Genomic DNA, 10,300 nt, shown 5'->3' on the forward strand with positions numbered 1-10,300 from the left:
GGTCAGGTCTAGGAAAAATCATTTGAAGTAGCCCGACTGGTCTAGTGCTAAAAAAAGTAAATGTCAAACCCTGCAAGGACACACCAGGCCGTCTTAACTATTCCGTCATTGGATTGGTTCACTAAGCATGGCAGTGTACCTCATGATTTTTGCGTATAGTGATTTTTTTTTTTTTAAATGCTTTCAAATCAAGTGTAGTACAAGTCCAAGGAAATATCCGCTGGCTCTCAATTTAAAGCTTTCTTACTTCGAGGATGAAGATTCTTGCATTACAGATAACCTGTTTATTGTTGGATCTGGTGGATTGAGAGAATTTTAAGACATGAAGACATTTCTATTTCAGAGACAAATATTCAGGACGAAAACTTGATGATCCCCCCTCCTATTCTGTACTTTAGTAACAAATCTTGCATTGAGATTAGGAAAATATTCAAATTTGTCTACCATCAGTTTCTTTTCTTTAAGGACGAATTGGAAAAGGGGAGGGTGTAGATAAGGTCCAGATAGATTGTCATGCAAAAATCTCCAATATAAAAGTGGACCGAGTATTTCTCAGAGGGTAATAATAAACAGGCAACAAAATGAAGCGGAAATACTTGCTAAATACATATATAGAAGAAGCTTACAAATAATAATACATAAACATAGAAGAAGTTTACAAACTCTTCCCTACTTCAGTTGTTTATCGGTATAGATGACCAGTGTCACCACATCAATGATTACTGACCTGTAGAATGAGGAAGCGGTTGTGGTCGAGGTCGATCCCGCTTCCTCTCAGAATAGCTCCCACTTCTTTGTACGTCTTCCGTTTACCATCCACTGTGTAATAGGAACTGTTGTCTCTGTGTGCAGTCCGTGACACCACAAACTCCGAGCTGGGGACTACCGTGTAATCGTTTTCTCCGTCCTACCAAACAAAGACTGTCCATAAGTTCTGGTCACTAAACATTCAAAGCTAGCATCCAATACTTATACACTTTAAACCTGTACACTACTCTATGATTTCCGTTCAGAACTTTTCTAGTACTTCTTTTAAATCTAAGAATTATTCAGAAAGATATTAAGACTGAAAACATGTTTTCCTTCAATCCTACAACCAGTAATCTTTCGTCTGACCAAAAAGTTTTAAAAGACACTTCCACATCAACTCGACAAACTATGATTCTGAAAACTTTATTTACTGTAAAGGCTTTTAATTCTATGGGGCTAAAATTTCATGATTTTTATCAATTGGTATTTCACAATGGTTTAAATTTCACGGATAAACCCCTTCTCATGTATGACCTCCACCCCCAAATACTTTGAAAAGCACTTTGCAATGGTTTTATTTTCACGACCTTGAATATGATTGCAAATATAGTGAAAATAAAACGGTAGTGAATATTTCCCCCTTTACAATATCTAGAATAGGACAGGTTTATTTTTAGCAACAAACCTGAAAACAATTGTACTTACTCCAGTGTCAATAATTTTCTGGAAGTGCACGCTCACTGTACAGGAGTCCAGGTCCTTGTGGTTCTCACTGTTGTGAATCAAAACACTTATCTTCTTGGATCGAATTTTGTTGGCACGGAAACCAAACACAAACAGCATAGAGTCGATGACGTTAGACTTGCCACTGCCATTTGGACCAACAATGGACGTGAAACTCTGCAAAACGGGTAAAAAGTATTGTGTACATCACATCCACATGACAGCAGAAACTAACACCAGAGTTCCCGAAACTAGTAAAAAATCTGTAGGACAATTGTCCGGTAAATATTCAAAATTTACCGGACAATTGTGAAATTTACCGGACATTGTTGTTTTAAATAAAAAGAGATAAAATTAACATAGATCGGACTAATAATTTATTTCTATTTCCATTTCATGCACAGTTTGTTCAATTGCTCTGTCATTAAAGTCTTCTGTCTGTTCGTTGTCAGAGTCACAGTCCGTCTCGTAGTCACAGTCATCTGCAGTCTCAGGGTCCGATTCAGCAACTGTTGTATTCCTAGGTTCCTCATCCTGTGTCACTTCCTGAATCATAATGTCTTCGTCTTGTTGTTCGCTGTTCTTGTTGCAAGTAGATCTAGCGTAGGTCAATCTTCTTGGCTGCTTTCTTTATCCCCATCATTGTCTTTCTGACCGTCTTTTTCTTTTAGTACCTGTGGCACCCGAATTCCACTTTATCGGCCACATGCCCAATGTTGGTCAACTCCAATAGGAAATTGTCGTACGTGTGTAAAAAAAAAAAAAAAAAAAAAGAACCCGCGAATTTATCCGGATAAAAAAAAATAAAACTACGCGCTTGTTTGGCTTTTCCCTCCACTTTTAATTAATAGTTATTTTTTGTAACTAATAAAATGACTATTACATTTAGTTATATTTGTTCAATCAGATGTTTTTAAATTTCAAAATAGTCCATAAAATCTGCCGGACATTTTGACCGATAAAATTTGGATTTTGCCGGCCCCATTCAAAATTTATCGGGGATGCCCGATGGACCGGCGCGTTTCGGGAACTCTGTAACACAAATACCAATCCTTCATTTGGCCTATAAATTTAATCTTTTCTAAAATTTCAACATTCAATGACAGGCATTAGCATGAGTCACCTCTCTTTTTCACACAATTACCAACTGAATCCTCTTTGTGTATAATTATTTTAATCACTCATAACAAAGTGTAAACACTTGGTCATAAAATGTTTGGCTTAAAATAACCATTTTACCAAAATAAACTTCTGATTTCATAAAATTGAGTAAATTGATCAATGCAGCTTTCGGTTTTATGTGACAGTGCATGAGAAACCAATTTAAAAGTCTTTATTCAATTTCACAATAAATTCCACTGTATGTAATTATTCATTTTTGTACTTCAACATTTTGAACAGGTCCAGCGCAACCTAAATCTTGATCTACTTAGAAATTCAGACTCACCAAAACAGTTTTATTTAACTATTTCAGCACAAATCAGAAATTTATGAAAGACAGGCAAAAAGTCACAATTTGAAACATTTCCTACGAATATAACAATGAAATCACAATTTGCATCATCCCATTGCATGAAGATTTTGCAGCCGAGAAAAGTGGGTTTTGTGTTCAGGTGACAATCAATTATGAAAAATAAATAAACCGACAATCATTTCATAACTAATTGGGACAAAAACAAAGTAGAACTTGGATTCGTTTTTCTTAGTGATGCAGGTAACAGTCAGTACTCAATTTTGTAGCATTGTAGAGCCCAAAATGACCGACAATCAAACATCTGCTACAATTGTCTCATCACTACCCTCCTCCCAAGACCCTGTAAACAAGACAATATTTAAGGTAAGACTGACCATAATTATAAGAGCTTCCATGAAGACATCACAGACACTCCAGAACCAGTATTGTGACTGAATTCCTCAGAAATCTGAGGAAAACTGATCAAGGATGAAAAACACCTCATCCTACCTGGAAAAATAATTTCCATCCCTCTATACCCAGTGTTTTATTTTCTTGAAAATTGAGACAATCAGAGGATTTCCTCTAAAAAGAAGAATATATCACACCCCTGAGAACTAATGGAATACGTACTGCAAGAAATTCAATCACCCAAGAATGTGACAGTGGTTCTTCTTTCCAAATGATATTCTGTCAATAACATCAGCTAAAAAGGATAGACTGCCAGCGGACCACACAGACTAACATAGATCTCAGGGATGCTTGGCACTTTCATGTATTTTTAATCATATAGAGAATTTTTGCTGCAACTGCCTCAACATAACGTTCCAAGACCTCATTCATCAATTAGAAAAGGATATTTTTCCATCAATGCTACATTCAGGGCTCGAAATTAACATATGCCCGTCAGTCTGTGACAGGTTAAAAGTATGGCGGACTGACCGACATATGTTTCAGTCAGTCTGATGGGACGGGTTAATTTTCTAAAGCATCATTTTGGAAAATATACTTATGAAATCTTAAACACACATTTGGCATGCTTCTCTAGATATCAGACAAACCTGATTAGTAAACATAAATCTCACATAAGTGTTACAATATTGTCAGAGACATATTGAGTTAAATTTCATTTTCATAACATAAATGAAATGTTTTATCATTTCTGGAAAACTCTGTTGGACTGGTAAATTTTCTGCGGACTGGTTGAAATTATACCCCATCAGTCCGGCTGGACTGGTGACATAAAAAGTTAGTTTCAAGCCCTGACATTTCAATATGAATATTGACAAAACTCGGTTTTTTGTTGGTTTTTTTTTTTTTTTTGCTAAACGTCCTGTTAGGCCACCAAAAAAAATGTGTGTTTACTGTACCCTGCTGAAAAAAATTAGGGTCGGTAGGTCGATTTTTTTTTTTTTCATACAGTAGGCCTATATCTATTTATTTCATGTATTTAATGTTTAGCTTATCACATTCCTACTGTAGATGCATGCAGAGACAATACTTACTATAATTCCCCAATGTTTAGTTAGTTTTTATACCACATCAGATGTTTCTTGTATCACCCTATAGATGTACCAATGCATTAAATTCCTTGTTGAATTGTTTCCATTTTAATTTCTAGTGTGCAACTACATGTATATGTCCAGATTTAGAAGAAGCATGTGTATTGAAAGATATGTTTTTTTTCCATTTCAATGAAAAAAGAATATGTTGTCAATATCACCATTTTTTATCATTTATAAGTCTATTTTTAAGGGTATAAAACAACAACTTAGTACCAAACACTATTGAATTCACAATAAAAAAAATAGGTACTAACAAATCTTTCTGTTAAAGCTGATCTTGTGTAAAGTAATTTATATCTCATCTGAATTTATTGGGCCAGGTTGAGAGAGAGGCAGGATACTGGGTCAGACAACATTTATGAGATGTTGTCATGTATCCTACCCTGAAAGATACTGGACTGAAGCTAATATTGAATTTGAATGTATGTTACCTTTTTGTTTTCTTATCAGGAAAACGTCTTGACCCTCCTGACATCATCAGCTGGAAAGCATTTATTGCTTGTTTGTTTGCCTTTTCAGCAGCATTTTGAACGCAGACAGTGAGCTCCTCAACCGGGCTGGTTTGGCCCTCACATGTGAATGTGAATTCCCTAATATTACAGAGTTCTTGAAATTTCTTTTGAAGTGTCAGACATTTGGTCTGACACTGTTAGAAATAGTGTCAGCCCAAACAAAATTTTGTCAGTCCAGATAAAAATGCATCGCTTTTGAGGTTTTCATAAATTTTATTTAAAATCAACTACAGTGTAATTATATTCAATCTCCATCTCGGCTATACGTTTATAAATTATCTTTTCATGGCCTTTCTCATCTTCCTTAATACACTCTGAATGAATCTTCCTCACTTTCACTGTCTGAGTCACTTTCTTGCTCTATTTCTCTCTCACCCTCCACTTCTCCCTCATCCTCCATTTTTCTCTCTATCCTATATATTCCTCTCAACTTCTTCTCATCTTCCTCTGCAATCGTTGTAACTACTTTTTCTCTCACTTTTGCCCGGGTGTAGCTGGTCTTTCGTCAGTTTCGACTTTGAGCAGATTGTGTCACCAAGCAGTAGGTAAAATCACTGCAAACAAAAGCCATTGTCTCCCAGATTGCCAGGCAGAGATACAATCGGTTTCTCTTCTCCTCGTAGTTCCTCACAACTGATTCATCACGTTGAAGTTTCAATGTGTTGCCGGATTTAGCATCGATTTGAAAATTTATGGGCCACATGGCCGCCATTTTCCCCGGTAAAAAACGGACTTCGATCCCGATCTTATATCGGCCATCAGGACCGACAATTAAGTAACTTGTGTCGGACATTTACTACTTTTATCGGATAATCCGACATTACCGACACTTTTCAAGACCTCTGATATTAAAAAGATTAACAACTTCGCCTACCGTGAGTGCAGGGGCGATTACGGTTTCACCCTTTGCTTTCACAGTGAATTCGTTATTCTTTAAATTGTAATCGTGATATTGATCAAATATGTCAATGAATGTGGTACTGTCCCTGAATGGTGCAATTACACTTTTCTTTTCTTGGCGATGTAAACATGTATTGAATGAAAGAGACAGTACACTGGAACGATGACAACTTGTCTCGGCAGCCGCCATGTTTGTTTTGGTTTAAAATGATAATAGACAAAACCGAATGCGGACGGAGCGGAAATTCCGGATTTTTATTTTTTTTTCTCCGATTTTCAAATAAAAATGATTAGGGTCGGGGCCTAAAATTAGGGTCGGTCGGGGTACCGTAAACACACATATTTTTTTTTTTGGCCTTACTTATGTGTAGGCACTGGCATACAGAAAAGAAAAATATTTCATTTCAATGGGAATATTCTCAAGCACTTTTGAAGCGTGCAGCAGTCTGAAGAGTAAGTTTTATTCATACTGACCCCCAGTCATAAACATGACTTGTTAAATTTTGCATGAATTTCTGAATTAGCAAAGTAAGCTACTTTTGGTAGTTTTAAATACTAGTCTCTACTCAGTGTTCGAAATTAACTATAGACCGAGTCTATATCAAATAACAATGGTCTATGCCAATTGTAACTGAGATATACTAAATTGTCTACGCCGATTTTCTAGATTTAAAGCAATATAGTTATTCCAAATTACCCTGCATGGTCAGTCAACATCTGATAAATGTTATAAGGAAAACAGGATGTTATTGAAATGGAAAGAAAATATGCTTTCGAAGTACATTAGAAGTAAATGAAAAGATATTTGGATTTTTTTTTCAATGTTGCGCGGTTTATGCTAATTCGATGAGGTCTGTCATCTGGTTTTGGCATAGACCCATGGACTATACCAAGTTTTAAACCAATCTCGAACATTGTCTACTATTTTTCTGTGTAGCTAAAATGAAATATTTGTATTGGACCTTAATTGAAAAAAAAAAGTCAATCTCCTAATCTTTAAAAATTCAAAGTGGTAGATCCCAAACCTTGTGGAATGGTCCTAGAGTTTGAACACCAGCATACGACTTGAAATTTTCATTGACAATTTTATATATCATAAGACGGGGTCCATTCACTTCATATGTAGCTACAGATTCTGGTGCGGGGGGGATCTCTATTGGGCTAAAATCTGAAAGGGTAAAAGAGAAACATACTGCACTGTATGGTCAATTCAGAATGTGTCATTCGTTTATGTCACTAATTAGAAGATATTCTAAGTTATACTGCTTATAATAACAAGATTTCTCCAACTTTATATTCAACAAATTATCATAGAATTGAAGACAATTGGGGCAAAATTAAAAGAGATTTGTCATACAATTGAACTCTCCTTGGGTTTGAATGTTATTCTTCAGACAAAGAGTATTTACACAACGGCAGAGCTATAATCAAAAACAAACATTTCGTACCTGTTTCCAGATTAATAGCTCTGGAGACTTGCTCCGTTGTTTCTGGGGTCTCATCGACCTCCATAACGATGCCTTTTCTTCAAAGCTTCTTCCCTCCTTTCAATTCATTTTTGTTGAAAATGGCGCTCAACGAGGTCTAAAACCGGAAGTCGTTTGATCGTAGTTTTAATTGGTTAAAATTATCTGCAATATCTTCATTGGCGGGAATTTCAAAACAACCATGACTCGTATCAAATTCTAAATTAAGATCCTATTAGATGTAACACATAGCATACATTTTTCAGAAAGTCAAATTATACAATTATTTAATAAAAATAAAAGGACGAAATAATGAGCGAACTATGAAACATTTAGATCTAGCAATGAATTAAGAAACTAAATTATGAAAATATTGTATCTTGGTTAACGTCTCTCTGAGAATTGTTCACTCATATGGAGACGTCACCCAATCTGCAGGCATGCTATCAAAGGTTTCCTAGGAATAGTCGTAAGACATGACTTAAGATATGTTTTAGGACGATACTTAGGATGAGTGTAAGACATATCGTAAGAGGGGCATAGTTCTAAGCTCTCTAAGGACTATAACTAGGATATAGACTTAAGAGATTCTTAGGATAATTCTTAAGAAACATAACATTACAGACCAATGAACAATAATATTAGTGACTTAAAACTTAAACTGTTTTAATGACTTGTAAATAGTACAGATATTTAAACAAGCTAGCTGATTGTATAAAATTTTATTTTTGAAAATCAGATTGATTATTTCTTGAATAAGACCACACCCGCACGCACACACTGGAGAGATACCTGAGGAACGAAACCCCTGCTATCCCTGTCTTATATATTACACCACTGCTATATTACACCACTGCTACTACCGTCTTATATATTACATCACTGCTATTCCTGTCTTATATATTACACCACTGCTATTCCGGCATGTCTTATATATTACAACCCTGCTATTCCTGTCTTATATATTACACCACTGCAAGACTCTATTAAATATTTTGCATAAACAAAACAAATCTCCTTATCACGTCTTAAAATTTATTACATGTAGATATACACGAGAACTAGATCATTCCACTTGATGAAGTTGTATATGTTTATTTTTGAATGGTGATTGGATTTTAACATAAGTACAACAATGTCTTGATATACGAGAAAAATTTCACGAAAATATTTCTTTATTTGGGTTAATTCAGCGACATCAACTGGCATATTTATGTAATGTTTGGAAAATCCGACTATAAGCAAATTGTAAAATGCTCTAAAAATTTGATATGATATGGGTCATGAAACGTAGTTTTGATTAAGACATACATGTGAATATTTTGATTTAAAAAGTGTCAAAACGGTGGGTTTAAGATAATTGTCTAATACACCATGGCACATTTAGCTGTTTTATAGCGATTTGTCCTGCATTTCGGTAGGGCATATTTTGATGAGTTTCGTAGATGATATTTGTTTTCCTGCAGTTCCGAGAGAAGATCGTGGAGGCAATGTGATGGATTTTCCATTTTACTGAAAAGTTTTAGACATATATTTTCCCTTCTGGTAGCAAGATTTTCCATTGCATTTTTATAGGAGTCACATGGTCCTACAATGTTTAAAGCCCTCTTTTGGATTGATTCTATTTGGTTACATTGGGAAGTCGTAAGTCCTGTTGACCACACCGGGCACGCATATTCACAAATTGGTCTTATGAGTGATTTGTAAACCTTTGTAAGATCACTCTCAGATAATCCTGAATATTTGAGTTGACGTAGGTAAAATAAGCGTTTCGATGCCTTTTCAGTTACATAATTCACATGTTTACCCCATTTGAGATATTCACTAATAATGACACCAAGTAATTTACTCTCAGACACTCGTTCTGTTTCTGTTCCATTCATAGAAAGATTTTCCACTTCAGGGTTTTTGTAAAAAGATACGATGATTTCTTTGGTTTTGGATGCATTCATGCCCAGTTGGTTTACAGCAGACCATTCCATGATTGATTTGATGGAGGATGTCATATGAGAATTTTCACTTAAAATCTCAGTGAAGGTGGTGTCGTCCACAAATTTAACATTGGTATATCTGTTTGGAGATCCGCCACCATATGGATAAATAGCTGTGGCCAGCTGACAATTCCCTGTGGTACTCCTCCGTTGGCAGTTGCCCAATCCGATTTTTCATTTCCGATCTTTACTCGCTGCACACGATTTGTTAGAAAACTTTGAAACCATTGAATCATTACTGGATCAGCATTACTATTTTGTGATTTTTCCAGCAGTTTCCCAGGGTGAATATGATCAAACGCTTTGCTGAAATCAATTAGTAGGAGTCTTGCAAAGTATTTGCTGTCATATAGCTCCTTGTAGATTGGTTGAAGGATTATCAAGAGAGCATGTGTTGCTGAACTACCCTGTATTGCTTTCTAAATTGACTGGTGTCAATCTTTGGACATACTTTCTTCAGGTGTTGTACAGGATAACTCTCCAAGAGTTTGGCTGACATGAGTGTTAACGAGATTAGGCGCAAATCTTTTTTTGAATTGTTTACTGAAATAGTTTTTGGAACTGGGACAATGTCAGCCTTTTTCAACATTGTGGAACACTACCCTCCCTCAGCGAACTGCTAAAGATGGCATATTGGTTCAGCGATGATATCCGACAGTTCTTTTAGGATCCAGTTTGGTAGATTATCAGGTCCAGTAGCTTTTTTAGAGTTTATGTTTCTTAGTTTTTTGCAAACAACCAAGGGCATTATAAAATCATCTGGTAGATGGTGGGCTTGTGGTTGTTGGGTTTCAGACAGTGGTTCTAGATCCTTTGATGCCGACACAAACGTTTGGTTGATGACGCCTGCCAGGAGCTGGATGTCACCACTGTAATCGTTTGCTGCAAGGTTTTGTAGGCCGTCATTCTTTTTGTTGAAGCATTTCACAGTTTTCCACTA

General features: G+C 35.9%; 1 protein-coding gene across 1 annotated transcript in view; it reads right to left on the reverse strand.

Moving 5' to 3' along the window:
* The window catches only part of LOC125658338 (structural maintenance of chromosomes protein 4-like), a 44,427-nt gene extending 36,922 nt beyond the window's left edge, over positions 1–7,505 (reverse strand). Inside the window, exons 1-4 of the mRNA XM_048889570.2 lie at positions 7,352–7,505; positions 6,929–7,071; positions 1,456–1,650; positions 728–907 (exon numbers count right to left, since the gene is read on the reverse strand). Of these exons, the coding sequence (XP_048745527.2) occupies positions 728–907; positions 1,456–1,650; positions 6,929–7,071; positions 7,352–7,415 (582 nt within the window). The 5' untranslated portion in view covers positions 7,416–7,505. The remainder of the gene's footprint in view (positions 1–727; positions 908–1,455; positions 1,651–6,928; positions 7,072–7,351) is intronic.
* Positions 7,506–10,300: the final 2,795 nt, after the last annotated feature.

The sequence above is a fragment of the Ostrea edulis genome, chromosome 9 (assembly GCF_947568905.1).
Source record: "Ostrea edulis chromosome 9, xbOstEdul1.1, whole genome shotgun sequence".
Classification (NCBI taxonomy): Eukaryota; Metazoa; Mollusca; class Bivalvia; order Ostreida; family Ostreidae; genus Ostrea; species Ostrea edulis.